This window comes from Ambystoma mexicanum, chromosome 1q, assembly GCF_040938575.1.
Source record: "Ambystoma mexicanum isolate Mex_15411 chromosome 1q, UKY_AmexF1_1, whole genome shotgun sequence".
NCBI classification, from domain to species: domain Eukaryota; kingdom Metazoa; phylum Chordata; class Amphibia; order Caudata; family Ambystomatidae; genus Ambystoma; species Ambystoma mexicanum.
The window spans coordinates 201,204,983-201,223,169 of record NC_090922.1 but is presented as its reverse complement, the minus strand read 5'-3'; the positions used below and the strand labels follow the sequence as shown (position 1 = coordinate 201,223,169).

Sequence of the window (18,187 nt, the reverse complement as noted above, 5' to 3'; positions counted from 1 at the left end):
CAATGTCTTCTTTCTCCCTAGTCTCAGACTAATATCATTTCATGTGATCTGGATCTTTGAGTTCTTGCTCCTCTTGAAAGCTACAATCAGTTTTGCATTAGGGCACTTATCTTTTTCCATGATCTTCCAATTTTGGTTCACAATTTTCTTTATTTGGTTAGACAGATTACTAAACGTATTCACAAATACTAGTTTCTCATCTTCTTTTTTGCTTGACTATGTCTCTCTATATTCCAATAAAGATTCCCAGTTCTTGTTATTGGCCCTCTTCATTGCTTTTGCCATCAACTCTCTTGGGTAACCTCTATTGTGCACCCTTTCTCTGAGGTCAGTCGCTTCTTTTTTGAAGTCCTGCCGCCATGTGCTATTTCAATTTAATCTTAAAAACGGACCCAGTGGTAGATTATCTATTACATGGTGTGGGTGAAAACGTGCATAGTGTAACAGTGGATTTCAATCCATTGGTTTATTGAATGGTTACACAAAGAGTACTTTATTCTCTTTGTTGGCTGTGATAGTAATGTCAAGGAAATTGAGTATGTTCTTACTCACACTAAAGGTGAATTTAAGGTACCTATCTTGCGTGTTGATTCAGTCACAAAACTGTCTGGTCTCCACTTCGTTGCCTCTCCATATTATCAAAATGTCGTCTCTGTAGCAGCACCACAGGCGCACCTGATATTTAAAGGGGTTGCCATCTGCATAGATTCTATTCACTTCAAAAGCTTCCATATATAAAATTGCCACAATGGGGGCCAACATTGCCCCCATTGCCATTACACTAATCTGGAGATTGAATGCCTTATTAAAATAGAAGTCATTTTCAGTCAGCGCCATTTTGTTGCACCAGATCATGAAGGAAGCTGGTGTAGTAGTCACACCATGAATTTGAGAGCAGTTGTTCTTATAACATGCTAAACGTGGATTCTTGTGGGATACTTGTATACATGGCTACTGCATCCTAGCCCAACAGTATCTCTTTTTTCAGGTTTGAAGTTCATCCCTTCTATTTCTTTAATTATCTGAGTAGTGTCCTGAACATACTTCCACCCCCACCACCCAAAGCAAAAGCCCCATACCTGGAATTCTACTTCCCCACCACCAGAACATAGGTTCCATACCTGATATCTTGTCTCCCTACTACCAGAGCCCAGGCCCCTTAACTGGTCTATTTGCCCCCCGCATCCCATCCTGCCCCAAACAGCCAGAACCCAAACCCCATACTAGGAATCCTGCCTCCCCACCACCAGAGCCAAATTCCCATACCTGGAATCCTTCTCCCACCACCAAAGCCAAAGCCCCATACCTGGCATTCTGCCTTGTCAGCCAGAGGCCAGAACACAAACTGCATTGGGAATCCTGCCTCCCATCATCATAGTCCAGGCGCGTACATGGCATCCTGCCTCCTCACCAACATAGACCAACCCCATACCTGCCATTCTGCTACCCCACCACCAGAACCCAAGCACCATCCCTGGAATACTGCCTCCTCAACAGCCAGAGGACAGAAAACAAGCCCCATACCTGTCATCCTTTCCCCCACAGCACTAGAGCCCAAGCCACATAACAATGTTTCCATTGATATAAGCAAATTCATGATTGTGATTTTTACCAGGTATTGTCAGGTGGTCTATTGAGCAATGTGTGGTAACCGTAACTACATAAAAATCACTATACACCCCCTAACAAACAACCCATGCTCACATCCAACTCCTCACTGAATCAATACAGATTACACAATAGAACACATACCACTCAGGGAAATTCCCTAAATATTACACTAATCTACTAAAGGTACACCAAAATAGATCCCCACACTCCTTAAAAACCACAAGGAAAGACACAATAATCACATAAACAATGTAAGTTACCAACCTGGAGCGCACATTAACCACTGTTCCAGACAACTCACAAAATATATAAACGTTGCACACCACAGGGAATCCTACCTTTTCAGATCATACACACATTATTGAAACAAAGGAACCTCCCCCTGCTTCTACATTAGTCTCCTACCCCACCTCTTGAAGATCCTGAAAACCCAAGACACTGTGACACTGGTGGACTGTGTACTAAACAAAACTCAATAACATAGCATAAGAGGGCATAGCAAAATGTTTCACTCATTCTCCCGTGGGGCCATACTCTGGGCAGCCCACACCATTGTGTTGACTGGCAGCAATAGAGGAAGGAATAATTATTGGCTCTGTTTAAGTCAGTCCACTATATCTGAAGAAATGACCTTATTTGCCCAGGTTCACACAGTTTGTTTAAACAGTAAAACTGGGATTGTAAAAATCTACAGTTTAGACATTTAAACACATAACTTCCATGCTCATCTTGGTACAAATATGTACATTTGGATTTAAATGCTTACAATAATGCTGCCCGATAGAGGAGAGTGCTCAAGCTTCCCACGGCCATGCAGGAGAAGGCGACCCAGTACTGTTTGTGTTTGTAATTGTGAGCCGTGTAGTTTTCATACATTTCAAATGGGATAGAAAAAAATACAAGTCACAATATCCAGAGGGGATAAAGCAGGACTGGGGGGTCTTTTCATGCCTGGCCACTGGAAACTTGAGAATTTAGTTACTTTACTTACACAATACGCATATCTCAAATAAAAGTAACCTTATAATATGTAAATCCTAAGTGAAACATATTAAGCCAAAAGAATATTGTGTAGTTTTCTTTTCCACATCCTGAAAGGAAAAATAGAAATCACAGAATGTTAAATAATGCAAGCCAGATAAAACCTTCCTTTTACACAACTGTACTTTTATCACTTTAAGAATCACACAAATACGGTTTTGTAGTAAAGTTACTAGGATAAAGATCACATGTGTCACTTACTTCCAGCTTGCTGTGCAACTTTTTATGACCATTTATCTATCCCTATAAAGCAATACAATGTTTCCATGTTAAAGTAGTAGACTTAATTACTACTTTGAAAAAGTTAGCTTCCTGTGTAACTTTAAATATCTATATCTTGTAAGAGTACACCCATGTACTAGGTAAACCAGGGGTTATGAGTCTCTCAGTTGGAATACAGAACCCATCAGATAAGACATAAGACAAAGGAGTAATTGCAGGCCACTAAGGCCACGATAAAGGGCAGGGCTTGATCAGGCCAGTCAAGGAGTTCTGTTCAGTTGGGAGATGTAATGGGCTTTGCTGCAAAGTCAACAAGCCTACGTTAAGCGGACTTGGTAACACTCCCACGGCAGGTCTTCACCTATCCCGGGGGGTTTGGAGGGTGTGGACAAAGTGGGGCACAACATTTTGCAGGGGAGGCCAGTGCCCCCTCCACCTCCACCCTGGCCTTATCCTAGCAATGCCACTGCACCTTATGGCTCCTCACATGCCGGTCTCTAGTGCCTGCTTGTTTTCGGTGCCTCAACCGTCTCCTTCTCTGAACCCTCCTTGGCTTTGCAGTGCTTGTTAATTACCATGCGCCGGAACACTGAGTCCTGAGATTGCCTTTGCACTTGTGCGCCGATGCCTCTCAGGTGTTGGTGGATATGCAAGCAATTGCAGTTAGGCTTTTAGCGCATTTTCAGCACAGAGAGCAGCAGTGGAATCTTCTTTTAGACAAGAGGTCCAGCGCAAGCATCAGTACTGCAAGCTTGCCTCCTGCAGGCACAGCAGCAACATCAGCAGTGCAAGTTTCACTAGGTACCCAGTAATTTTACTGCAAATAAGACAGAATAGTAAGTTTTACCAAAACCCAAAATACCGAAAATGTTAATTATATATATATAGTAGTGGGGTAAGGGGTAAAAATGGGTGGGGTTGGGGTGGGGTTAAAAGGATAGAAAAACAGAGGGGTTGGGGAGGATCCACCCAAATAAAATAAAAAATAAATAATTTTTTACCAGTATTTTGACTTCGTTGTAATTTACCACTCTGATTTTACTGCTTCACTCATATGGAACAGTTAGAAAGTAGGCGAGCATTGTGTAAGCTCAGCACAGTTTAGCTAGCAGCAGGCTATCCTTGCACAGCAGGTCTAGTGCAACCAAAAAAAACAGTAAAACTGTCCCATCCACACCACTGGTATCAGAATTACAAGCATTCTTTACCCAATTGGTCCAACAAATCCCAGCAATTCAAGCTTCCCTTGCTGACCAGCGCTATATCTTACCCCCATGCCCAGCACCTTCTAATGATGCACAAACTCTTTGCAGCGCCCAGGGCTGGCAAAGCGTTCCTTTGCTACTCTACCCCTCGATTCGAGTTCTTCGGCCGTACTCTCCTTCAACATGGCAGTTTTCTTTGCTCACATATTTATTTGATGTAGCTCTTGATTTAGCTTGATATCGCACAGTTTGCACACTTCACTGCATTGTAAATAACAGATTGCTTGGGAGGAGAGCTCAGGGGTAACGTGCTCACCTTGGAAGCAAGACGACACGGAGCGACACAGGTTCTATCCCCGGGTCCGCGCTTAGAAATCTCTGGGTATTAAGCGTTTTATAAATAACCTATCATGTCATGTTATTATTACCAATGCTACTCATTGATCAATCAGCCGCAGAGGAATGAAAGGCGTAGGCAGCCCCGCCAGACGAGGAAGACCTGCATGCAGCAGGTTGCATGCAGAGCTCTGCATGCCTCCGCAGACATCTAGTGAGCTCCATATGCCTGCAACTGGCCGCATGGAGTGAGCCCACCTAACTGGCGAAAGTAAAGCTTTTCTCTTGGACATGGGTGGACTGGCATATAGGGAACTCTGGAGATTTCCCGGTGGGCCTCTGGACCCTGGGCCTCTTTTGTGTGGCATTTCCTAATTTTCGCATAGGAAAAGCATTGGGCTTGCTGAAAATGTGTCATGTGGGGCCACTTTGAAAATAATTTCCAGGGCCTCTTTTGGTCCCAAGTAAGTATTTCCAGGGCCTCTTTTAGTTCCCAGTCCACCCCTGCTCTTGGACCATGAAACCCTAATCTGCCAGTGGAAGGGAAGCCTAAAGTCCACTGAAGCGAGTAATGCAGACGAGCCGCTGTCCACTACGTTCAACTGACATCACTAATGCATTCACACTATGGTCTCTAAAAACACATGTAGGACGAATGTCCTGGAGCCATGTCCTTGAAGCACTACATGTTTTTTGTTGCATTCTTGTGCAGTGCTTACAGTTTTTTAAGATTATTAGCAGAGGGCCACAAGTACCTCCACATTGCACTACCATGTGAGTGTAAAGCAAAGACAGACTGAACGTTTCCCACTGGACATGCGCCCGTGCAAGAAGGCTGCCTGCTGTCCTCGGGGTTGTGCTACTTTCAAGACTTAAAAAGACATTCCAGAAGTTCCTTTTTTAAATCATTATTTGACACACTCATGTACTCTCCAGACTACCTCACAGCACCCCTCCACACGCCAGCTCGGCATGGGTAGCTAACAGGGACTTGGCCACACCTACCTACCTTCGTGTTGGCTAAAATGCACACGCGCATTCTACACTTCTCTGACCAATTTCCCATACCTTGGATTTCGGTGCCCTGAGGGCATTCACCCACAGCGCTTTGAGGCCATACCAATGAAACAGCGCTATACAAAATACACATTATATTACATCAGGCTCGAAGTGGCTTATAGGGCAATAGGTCCCATGGTCGTACCAAAAACGCAAAATGCTTGTGTCGGCCAGTTTTATGCGTCAAAGTGGGGCACTTTTTTGGCCAATGTGGGCCAGTTTGATGAGTTACTTCACTATGCGGTTAATAGTTTTGACCAGTGTTGCTGAATAAATGTTCTTTAACATGTACAATTTGCATCACATTTTATAAAACATCTTCGCCTTGGGTACAATGCAAACAGCGTCACAAAAGGAATGAATTCCCATTTGCAACTGTGGGCCACTTTTTCGTTGGTGCCCGAGACAATTGTATGCCCCAGTCCGACCCTGCATTACATTGCATTGCAAGCCTGCTGTGGCTGTCCAAAATAAAAAAAACAACAACATGTTTTTTATCTGTCAAACAACAAACAACATGGACTGGTTACCTTTTAAAAAACAGGTTTATATTGTCATTCAATTTACTTAGGATTGGCTAACACTGTGAAGTCATCAAGGGATTTTTTAATAACAAATTTGCTCTCCCAGCTGCTAATGACCGAAGCATTACAACCAAACCGGAGCTGGGACTTATTAGTGAAAAGGGCCTGACTCACTTGTCGTTGCTCATTGTTGCGTGTGTCTGCTGCAGCCCGTCCTAATTAAAATAAACAAAGAAAAAAAATAATGGCAGGGCATTGCATGTATGGGACGTGTCCAATAGCGTGGAAAGGGAAGCCACGGCCCCAGATCAGAAGCTGACAGTGTGTTCAGTGACGAGTAAGGTCTTCATTTCCTTCACGGCGTGCATGCAGACAGGAGCCATCCCTATATCCATTGGGGTGTTGTTCCAAACCCCGGGTGCAAAGCAGGAGGCCTGCTTCCGGGCATGCATTGGCAGCAGCCCGGTGATTTTACGGCTTCTTGTGTTGGGCTGGCCTCTGGAGATGGTGAGTTTATCAGCCATGTCGGATGCTGCGTTGCTCGTCACTGCCTTGTACGGCACGCAGCCCTTCGTGTATGGGATTATGCCCCGCATTGATAGCCAGAAAACTTTGTTGCTGATAGGCGTTATGTGGTTATTATTATTATTGTATTTATTGAGTGCAGACCTAGCTTCGAGAACCAACGGAGCGCTTTGCAGAGGTATACAACAATACAGATACATAACGGAGCACATAACAGAGCGCTTTACAGAGGTATACAACAGTACGGATGCATAATAGAGCATATAACGGAGTGCTTTAGGGAGGTATACAACAGTACAGACACATAGCAGAGCGCTTTATAGAGGTGTACAGCAGTACAGATGCATAACAGAGCACATAACGGGGTGCTTTACAGGGGTGTACAACAGTACAGATGCATAGCAGAGCACATAACAGAGTGTTTTACAGAGGCACACAACAGTACAGATGCATAATAGAGCACATAATGGAGTGGTTTACAGAGGTATACAACAGATCAGATACATAACGGAGTGCTTTACAGAGGTATACAACAATACAGGTACATAATGAAGCACATAACAGACTACTTTACAGAGTTTTACAACAGTACAGAAACAGAACGGAGCACTTTACAGAGGTATACAACAGTACAGATACATAACCGAGCGCTTTTCAGAGGTAACAACAGAACAGATATACAGCATGGGGTAGGATAGAAAGGGGCACAGAGGAGGGGTACAGCTGTAATAGGTGGTGGGGAAGAGAGGGACGTGCAGGGTCTAGGAGTCCGGTGGCGCAAGGGTTGGCGTGTCGGCCTAGGCGTTGAGGAAGAGAGACTCCTTGAAGAGGTGGGTCTTGAGTTCTTTTCTGAATTGTAGGAGCATGGAGGCGAGTCTGATCCTGACGGGGAGGAGTCTCCTGCTGGCAATGCTAGTGGAGTAGGCGCGGTTGACATTCTTTCTGGAGGTTATCTGAACCATCTTTTCTCAAAGTATTGTTGGGTTGAAGTGAATTATCATCACCACCACCACCACTGCTGCGGGTGTGGTACTTGTCATATGGCCCCCTCGTGGCTGCGGCCTGTGTGGAATCCCTCTGTTTATAGATTGAGCGACAAGGGAGTAGGTTTTCTTTTTTGTTGGTTTTCATTGTTTTTAAAGCGCTCCTTGCATTCTTAAAATAGTTCCAAGGCACTTAAAATGTTTGGATGGGATAGGTGTGATCAATAAGTAGGAGTCTGTGCTGGCTTCACGATGGATAGAATTTGAATGTGTAGATGGGTGCGTGCAGCCAGGGTTCCTGGAGAGCGAGGTGGAGACATTTGAGGAGAGGAGAAGAAGGGTCTCAATGGACCTGTCGCCCCAGCTTTACTCTGAGTAGCATCGCCTTAACTTTGTTACCTGTGGCTCTTCACTATACTGGTTGCCTGTGCATACAAAAAATGACGTCATTTGTGTCACTGCAAAAAAAGAAAAATCAGACACTGAGCACACAAACCATAAAACCTAGCAAAACAATTTGTGGGACAGACACCTCTGCACATGAGTCTTCCACTCCAATGCAGATCCATTGCACTCCAATCTGATCTTTCATGAATAGGATGTTTCATTTAATTTAAAAAGAAAATGGAATAAGGTCATATTTTTCAAATTAGAAGCGTTGCCCAACTTTTTAATTGGCCCAGCGTCTCACAACTCATAATCTTTTTCCCATATTTGGTGTGTCTCCAGCCTCAAATGAAAACGTTGTGTTCCGGAGCAGAGGGACCGCCTGTGTCGGAGCAGTTCGAAGCCTGGAGGTTTAGAAGGTTCTATTTTCCTGAGTTAAGGGGCGGGGCTCAGGACATTGATGTCACGTCTTCAGCGTCATGGGCCAATACATATATATTTTTTTATTTGTTCATGGTATACTTAAAAAAAAAATCCTTTACAAAATTATATACATTTACACATATCTAACATATTAGTTCCATTAACAATTAACCTTACACCTTTCTTATGTCAAATCCAAAAAGAATACAATTTTACAACAGCCAGCTGAATCCTCTTATTTCTTGCCAAAAGCATCAAATTCCAGAGTTCCTTTGCCGTCAATATTACACAATCTTCAAATGGATGCTTAACATATTGGATTCTTTTATCTAGAAATGTTGGACACTCAGATAGCAAGTGTTGAAGGGTTTCTACTTGAGTAGAACCACAATTCCATCTACAGGTACTGTCTACAAGTTTCATTTGTTTCCGTCTTACTTTTATTTCTCTGGTATGAAGAATATTCAGTCGAAAGCCAATTTGGGCCAATATTGCTCAAGACGCAAAAAGAAAACAGACAGATTCCTCAAACAGCTTTGCCCCCAAAATTTGCAATATTTTTTTTTTTACCACCCAAAAAAGTATTGTAGCCACTCAATGCATGACTTTTATACTGGAATCTGGTAAAGCAATTGCATGTGATTCGCATGAGAGTGTCTGATTAGCAGCAACTCCTGTACCCAAAGATGATTCCGTAATGAGCATGATGCATACTTTCCTGATCTCTGTGTGCAGGTGCATCATGGCACAGTGTCAGTGCACCGTGCTGCTGGGCCTATAAATGCACTTCTATTTGAGTCTGTGACCACTGACTTCGTTGAGCCTCCCAGTATGAGGTTACCGGGATACTTACACGGGCAAAGGAAGAAAACCGTTGCGCGCCCTTGCTTATCCAGATGTAGTTTTTTAATGAAGTAATGTTTCTTGTTGTAGGCACCTTACGTTTATAAAAAGTTATTATTTTAGTAGAGCACCAAGATGGTGTCCGGAGCTGGGACATTTTACTGCAGAGCCTGTTTAATGCACATTTGCAGAATTTATTTTGGGGGGAACCCCCCTACTCCTCTGCCAAGAACCCACCCCTCCCCTAAAAAACAATAATATACGTACCCTGACCCCACCTTTGCTAAAACATGTGTCAAAAATGCAACAAAATGGCAGTTTAACAAATTCGGGGAAACAGCGCGGTGAGGCGGGTGGGTTACATGTTCTCCAAGGTTATTTTATGCCACTAGAAAGCTCACACATTATCTGTAAAGACCTTGAACAAGATGCCAACAAGGGCCTTCTGCTTTCATGGCTGTACGGAATGTTGATCGTGTTGAATGATGATCTGATCACCTCACAGGTGGCCTGCAGGAATCAATCGCCTGGAAGACAGCGGGCGGACTGTTAAAAAGAGATGAGGTGGACAGTGAGGGCGGGGAGTGCTAGTTCCTGGGGTTCTGTTGCCCAGGGCGACTCTCATGGGAAACTGGAGGCTGGGGCATTCTGCCCTACATGAGGACTCCACATCTAGGGAAGGTGAAGGGCCACAGGTTATCATTCCCGCAGCTGCAGGAAACGTGAGGAGGCCATTCCAACACAGATGCATCTGTTACCCTGGGAGGAGCAGAGCATCACTGAACACTCCCGAGGATGGATGGTGTGGCGGATGAGGACCGAGCCTGGGCCACATGAGCAGGGCCATCCAGGAAAGGAGTCCGAATCAGGCACGGCGATGCTGGAACATGAATGTACTCATGTCAGGTGGTTCTGCGCATCCGAGGCCAAGCTGTGGTGACAACACGGTGACCCCGGAAAAGCTTGAGCCCTGGGCCATGTAAGCAGAGTTGCCCTGGGGAGTGGCAGATGCTGTGTGAGGTGGTGATGAGCAGAGGTGTGTTTGCTCTGACCCGGATCCCCCATGCATAAGCCACATCTGCACATGGGTTGGTTTGAAGCGATCAGCAGGGTAGACTAAGCTATCTGGGTTCTGCCCGTCATCCTCCAGCCACCACCACAGAGGGATCCGCCACAGGGGGAGAGACAGGATGGCAAAGCTAGGCATGGTGAGCAGGACCCATCCTGAGGCGTTGGACAACATGCTGAGGTGTGCCTGGGCTCATCCTGGAGCAAGCTCACCTACACCGACCTGAGGATGTGAGGCATGGCCAGAGGCAGCACAGATGTCAGGGTGGCGGCTGGCATGCGGAGGAGGGACTAAGCAGATTGTGCACGTTCAGCTCCTCCCAGGCATGGACAGTGTGCACTGTGTGGGCCCTCTCCCAATGCAAATTACTGATGCTGTTAGGTAATTGGGTGCACCCCCACTTGAACACATACAACAAGCGGTGGTATATGAATATTAGGGTCGTAGACTCTGAGCATTTCCGGGGTTGCAGCTGCTAGGGGAAGGAAATATTGGTTCTATGATGCCCTGCAGGTCATGTGAAAGCATTGTTGATTTCATGTTGTCTTGGCCTTCTATAAGGGCACTTTCTGATTTGTTTGAAAGTCTGAGTGAGAGACTGTACTCCTTTCCCAGTTCGATCCCGAGAGCTCTCTTTGATCCTCATATGCTGGGTTCGGAAATGGGCGAGCAGTGCACCTTTCCATACGTTTACGCTTTGTTGTGGGGAGGCCCCGTAGAGGCAGGGAAACTCTCTGATGCTCCCAGCAGGGATTACTGGACCAGGCGGCCATTTTATCCAATGCTTTAGAGTGTCTTCTCAGCAATATGTGCCAGATGGATGGGCTAAATGTGTGCTCTGAAGGTACTTGCTAGGTGCCGGTTGTTCATGAGCAGCATGGGAAATAGAAATTCTGTTTCTGAGAGTAAGTCAAATTGGTGTCATGTGTGTTTTTGTAATTTATCAATTTTGCCGGATGCCATACTAACCTTTTCTCCTCGAGGCGGACCGTGATGTGGAGCATGGGTGTCGAAACTCTGGGAAGAGGAATAATACTGTTCTCGGTGTCAGTAGTAGGTTACCTAATGTACATTTCCTTTTCAGCAGGCCTGAGAGAGGGGACAGTGGGAGGCAGGGGGGTTGGTTTGGTAAAGAGTGTTCCCAGAGGTGGGCTGGGAACCAAAAGAGGACCAGGAAATAATGTTCAAAGCGGCTCCCATATTACACATTTCCAGCAAGCCAAACCCTTTTCCAATGAGAACATTTGGAAATGAAATAGATTACAACACAGCACAGGCCCAGGATGCAGGGGCCGACCAGGACATCGCCAGAGTTCCCTATAGGCCTGTCCATCCCTGAGTGTTCCCCCTGTGATGTGGAGACAATAGCCAGTTAGCATGGCAGAGTAAGCAGACCTGGGCTACACTGATGTGGGGGGCATTCTGCAGCATGCACAGTCTTCAGATCATCCATGAGTTTGTGAAAGTTCCACAGTGCAGACAGGATGACGGGTAACTTGAAGTTCACTGGGGAACACAGGAGTGGAACAAAAAAAGAAAGCCCACCTATGATTTGATGAGAGGGCCAGTGAAAACCTGCACAGTGGGCACAATTGAGATCATACAGGCTTGAGGATGTTCACCTGGGTAGTCAGAGGAAACTCTGCCAAGATGAAGATCATGGTGATTCATAGGAGTGTTGCCAGGCTGGGTGAGAAAGGTGACTGAGATTCTTTTCTCTATCGCTCTTGGGCAGAACTGTGGATCATGTGAAGGCAGGAGGTCAGGTGCTTTGTAATCTCAGGTAAAGTGTTTTTGAGGTCAACCGGGATGTTGGGAGCACATCTGATGACACTGGCTTATCATCTGCAAAGACCAAAGTTAGCAGTCCTCAAAGTGCTGCACAGGAGAGATGGCACAGACGGACCACTCAAGGATCTCCTTATTGATTGCCGTAGTGGCGTCAAGGATAACATGCAGACCATTGGCTTCAAGGCATGGTTCTGTGGTTCAGCTGAAGTTCATTGTATGTGTGTGCGTGTGGGGGGAGTGTGGGTTGTGATTCGCTGATGCTTTGTTTGCCATTGAGCAATATTAAACAGTGTGGGAGAGCCTTGTGTTTGTTTGGCCTGTCCATAAGGTTGGATCCTACTAGTAATATAATGTTTGAGGTCAGAGGGTACATATATAATGGCAAGAGAAAACAAAAAAGGGTGATCACAGCAGAAAGTAGAGGAGATCTAGCGGCAATGAGATTGAAATATTCCCCAGTTTCTGTTTTGAGAAATAGTGGAGGCCACCTACGAGTTCAGAACTTTACCGGGGCTGAGATTTTCCTTTGCTGCAATAGGACCCGTGAACGTGCACCTCTGATAGCAGCGACTTCCAGGGATGGTTTCTGCTCAATGACCGAACCCAAAGTGGAGTGATTGAAGAGATGGTGTCTGCTAAACGGGCAGTGTGCTGGTTGTTGGTAACTTCTGGGTTCAGGAAAGTATTTTTGAGCAGGTGTGTAACAAGGTCTGTTTTGGAGGGCCCGGGATTAATTTGTCAATGAAAGATTGGTTTATGAGCCATGTGATTGCATGCACGATGAAAGTAATTTGGTGCAATTGTATTTGTATTGGTATTTCTATTTATTTGAAGAACAGGGATGTCAATTTTGAACAGAAATGACTTACAATAACACATTTACAGATAGCAGAGGCATTGCCAAGAAGGGTGCCTGTACAATAGCACAACGATGAGACCATGTGACCATCTAGTATATGAAGGTGTAAAAATGGCACATATACTAGGGAAACCGAAATAAATATAAAGCAAACAGGTAATGTACAAAGGTAACATTAACCAAAGGGGGCAAGTGCTTCAAACTAAAGATGAGTACTATTTAAATATACAAAATTACATTATTAAGCATCACTGGAGGCAGTGGTGTGGTCAGACAGGGAGAATGCGGGAGAGGGTGGGGGGGGTGCGCCCTCTTTAGCAAGTAAGTGAAATGTAAGCCAAGCTTTGAAGAGATGCAGAGTTGGAATACCTTTGATTGCTATAAGTGGTGCAGTGGGGCGAGTAGGGCCAAAGAGAGGAAGTTAGAGGAGGCACAGGGGGGTTATGATACTGTGAGGTTGAGTGCAGATGAGGATCAGAGAGAATGAGATGGTGAGTAAACTGAGATACAATCAGCCAGTTACTGAGGAGCAAGACCATTGATAGCGTTTTAGACTAAGAGAAGGAACCTGAGAAGAGAGTGGTTATGCATGGAGAGCCATCCAGCATGCTGTCGGTCATTAGAAGTGGGAGAGGAACTGGGTAGTTTGTATAGAGTGTTGATAGCAAAGTTGAGCACTTTGTTTTGGGGGGGATGACAGAGTAGATCGGGAGGCCAAGGAGTAGGCTTGAGCAGTAGTCATTATTACTGAGCACAAGAGTGGAGGTTAGATTTTGTGAAGAGTGTTCAAGAAGAAAAGGACACATTTTCCAAATGTTGAGGAGGTTAATACAAGCAGCAGAGGCAGTGGCAGTGATGAATTGCTGCAGTCAAAGCTCGCTATTTAAGAGGACCCCCTCCCCCATTCCCTTTGGGGAGTTCTATAGAGCTGGGACACATACACTAATTATGTTTACAACAGCTCAGAGACCAGCAACCAGAATCAGGAATGGGTTAAACAGCAACTCCTATGATGAGTAAAATGGGAAAAATAGAAACAATACTTTGGAGGAAAGGGGAATGTAACTGGGGTACTTGAATGCCCAAGGTGTCACAAAAACCTGCTCCTGGCAGTAGAGTTTACAAGAAGAGACAGGGGTCCTCACATAGGGATTACCCCAGACCTTCTCGGGGCTGCCTCTATGATTTTTGTTTTCTAATTCTTTTAGGTTCACCTCTTTTCTTTCACTGAGTAACCATTGCCTGTGGATTGTAGGCCCTGGGGCAACCTATCTGGCTTTCATAGTGAAGTCTCTGGAGGATAGCTTAGGGGCAATGATGACACGGAGCAATACAGGTTCGATCCCTGGGTCTGCACTAAGAAACCCTTGGGTATTAAGTGTGTTATAAATTACCTATGATATCGTATCATATCATAATCCATGCTCCTTAAAATGGAAATCTAGTATAGGCTTTGTATGTGTTCTTCTCTGCCAAGCTAGTCCTTGTTCTATAGTGCAGTCAATGTTCCCCTACTGGAGATTTTGAATTACCCTAAACATTTCAGTGACTGGCTCCCATGTGTGAGCTTCCCTTTCTCCAGCCTGATTCCTTTTCAGCACCTCTGCGACAGGGAACCCCACCGCAGTCCGCAATGTTAACGCGGAGAGGTTATTATGACTGACGTAGAACTCAAGATCCACCGCGCACCGGTTTGTGTGAGATCAAGTCTGGCGGCAGGCACTGAGCAGATCTTCTCTCATTCTCTTTTTTCCAGAGCCATACAGTCCCGCGGTGTGGGTCATGATGTTTGTGATGTGCCTGACTGTGGTTGCAGTGACCGTCTTCATCTTCGAGTATTTCAGCCCAGTGGGATACAACCGGAGTCTTTCCACAGGAAAATGTGAGTTCCTCAACAAAATATCTTCATCACTTCTCATCCCTTCCTACATTACTCCATCACACCTCCCTTGCCTTCCTCGTAACCCCTGCCCTCCCTTTTCGCTTTCCAACATTGTCCCTCCTTAATTCCGGATCTGGCCCACCTCCTCGCATTGCCATGTTTCCTGCAAATTCGCTGTGTATTTTTAAGACGTATCACGCAAATGCCAATAGGGTTTCAAGCAATCAAAATGCATTGCTCTTTTTGGTGCTACCCAATTAGGGAGATGGTGGCATATCTTTCGTTGGGATTTCCAAACAATGCTCATGGTCTTCAAGGCCCACAGGCAGATTGGAAGCACTATGTGAATTGAGGTCTACTCACATTAGTTTCTAAACGTATAAAGCCGATTGCCTCAGAGAGAATCCCCACGCCCCCACCCCTTCTATCCTGGTCAGTCCTGCGCAATACTCGAAGTTAGAAGCCCGGCAAGTAGATGTGGATGTCTATGAGCCACTAATTGCTTGAGAGGTTGACTCTCATTAGTGCTAGTACAGATCAGCCCGAGGTCCCATTTTAATTCGGATGTATATTGCAAGTAAACTGACATACAGGGGGTTGGGTATGAACACTGATGTGTAGCCCGGCATTTCATAGCTAACATTAACTATGAGCCACCCTGCCATGAATTTCTGAATGTTTCTTTCATCCCCCATTTTCAGCGAGTCTAACCAGAGTTAACTGACTTTGCATATAGCTCCTTTTTGACTAAAAGTACAAATGCATTATTCCCCGAACTTTTTGTCTGCATTTTGGAAAGTTTTTTATTTTTTTATTTATTTTTGTAAACATGGTGTGCGCTCACCTGCAATTTACATACACAAGCAGAGCAACTGCTATTTGGGAATATCTGCGAGCAGTAAGGGCAAGCTTGTTAGAGAAGCCCAAAGGTTCCTGCTAGCGTCGTTAAGACCCTAAGCCCGCCAGCAGTGCCTCTTTTCACCTCTTGTGCACCCCGCTGTATGCAGTATCGGGTAGTTGTGGGTAGTAGTTACCGCGAATTGAACTGTCTGATGGGGTTGCATAGGTGGTCACGTCCTAAAAATTTAAGTGGGGGGGCTCATCAACAAACACAATGGGATGCTCGGATGCGAGGTTGCCAGAAATTAGCATATCAAGGTGAAATATGCAGATTTCATTTTATCGGCTTTGCATAACCACTCAAATTGCACAGGACGAATGGCATTTGCCTTTCATAAAATCAATACACACACAAAACCAAGACAGGATATTTTCTACTTATAGAATATTTGAAAACGTTAAATGGTGTGCTTGTTTTAAACTCCAAGAACCAATACACATGTTTTCCCTGCGACTTTTCACCTTTAATAGTTTTTTTTTTCATCGGTTATATAGTGCAGTGGTGAAGTGTCCGGCCTGCCTACAAACCCGACGACTGTGCTTTGTTCCCCGAGGTCGGCTTGAATTCATAATTTCAAAGAGGATATCCAATGTTTCTCTTTTAGCTGGGGGGGGACTGAGCACAGTTTCTGAATGAAGCGGGTGGACTCCGTCCCCCCTGCGTGTACCATCGACTTGAGCCCTAAGGGGGAAGTTCAGCAAGTACGTCTGCCCAGGTCTTCTTGCACGTTTTACTCTTCAGTGCCAAGGTTCCAACACTGGGATTGCAGACCTCATCGTACTATTTCCCTGGTTCCATCTCTTGGACTTACAGTCGCGGGGGGAAACTCAATAAGGAATGACACGACACAGCGAAGTGGCATCAGTGACCTCCTTTATTTTCAACCGCAAAATAAACTAACTGGCAGGAAACACCCACAACGTGTTTCCTGCTGAACAGGAATAAACATGAAAACAGGCCATTTGTGGCCCAGAACACTAAAACACTGCATCTCCCCACAACATAAACCATAAGAGGCATTTGCTCATTCCATTTCTTCAATCCACCTTATGGGCCAACGCACAACCCACTTAGATGCACTTCAACCAGGCGCCTGCACAGTTAACTCACAGTCACTGCCGTCAGCAGTGAACACATCAGCATCCATGTAGTCGGAACTATCAGAGGGATCGTGGTCACTGAGATTTTCTTCTGACGATGTCCCTTCAGTGGAAGGCTAGCCAACCATCTGAAAGAACGATGAGTTCTGGGTGATGAAGTCAACGTCGTTCTCCGCTGAGACCTTTGACGCTTTGATGTCTGTCACTTGCATCGGCTTGAAATGCGGCCATGTCTCTCTGGGCTGTGTCTGACACACCAGTAATGCATCTCCTACATGGATATCAGGCACCCTTGCTCTTCTCGTAACTGCAAATTGTTTCATTTTCCACTTGCTGGCTTTGTCTGACTGATGGGCACGTTGTGTCCTACCTTCATAAGTACCCATGCCCAGCACATGCGATAAACACATAGGGATCTTGCAATTGAACATGAGCTCCGAGGGGCATACCGCTGTGGTGCTGTTCGGGGTGTTTGAATTGTCCCTTACCAGCGCACAGATGGCTTGCATGAAAGACCCATTTGTGATGGTGCATACTTGTAGCGTACGCTTGATGTTAGCCCTTAATCGTTCTACAGTTCCATTTGCTGGGGGCCACAACGGTGTAATGTATCTGTGTTGAAATCCCAGATGTTCAGCAAACATGGCAAATTCCTGTCCGCTGAAAGGGGGACCATTGACTGTCTTTACCACAGAAGGGACACCTTAATCCGCAAATGTCTTATCAATTGCAGGGATGATGGCATGTGCACTGTGTGCACCAGATGGACTTCAGGGTATCAAGACATTTCGTCAATGGCCACCAATGCATACTTCAGTTTGCCAGGGGTCCAAACAGGTCATCTGCCACCTCGTCCCATACAATTAATGGAATGGGGGTCATTTGCAACGGTTAACGAAACTTGTGGGATGCCACAGCCTTGCACACCAGGCAGTCTTCCACCGCTGCCTGTATTTCGGAGTCCATTTTGTGAAACCATACCTTGGTCTCATTTGCCATTTGGTGTATACGATTCCTCTGTGACCCGCATGAGAGGGTTCTGTGATGCGGTCTTGTAGGGAAAGTGGAATGACAATCCTATTTTCAATTAATCCTTGTGCTGACGGGGACAGCACGTCCTTCATGACAGTGAAGGTTTGCATCTGCTTGTGATGGTCTGCATCTAGCACTGCCTCTCTGCTTATCTTGCTGCGCCAACGCCCTGAAAAGATCTTCTCCTTTACCGGGGACAGCAGTTTGTCTCTCTCCATTTCTTGTGCTATCTCTTGAATGGTCAACGCCTTAGGGAGTGCCTTGTTCACTAGGTAGTTAACATATTGGTCTGCCTTAGCCGTCTGTGCTTCCACGTCAGCCGGGAGTTGAAACCGGGAGAGGAAATCAGCTGGATTGTTCTCCTTCCCAAGCTCGTGAACAATGTTGAAGGAAT

General features: G+C 45.5%; 1 protein-coding gene across 2 annotated transcripts in view; it reads left to right on the top strand.

The window, feature by feature from the left end:
• The window catches only part of GRIN2D (glutamate ionotropic receptor NMDA type subunit 2D), a 1,678,351-nt gene that overhangs the window by 1,273,389 nt on the left and 386,775 nt on the right, over window positions 1-18,187 (top strand). For both annotated transcript variants that reach the window (XM_069637325.1, XM_069637330.1), the window contains exon 8: window positions 14,635-14,760. In XM_069637325.1, the coding sequence (XP_069493426.1) occupies window positions 14,635-14,760 (126 nt within the window). The remainder of the gene's footprint in view (window positions 1-14,634; window positions 14,761-18,187) is intronic.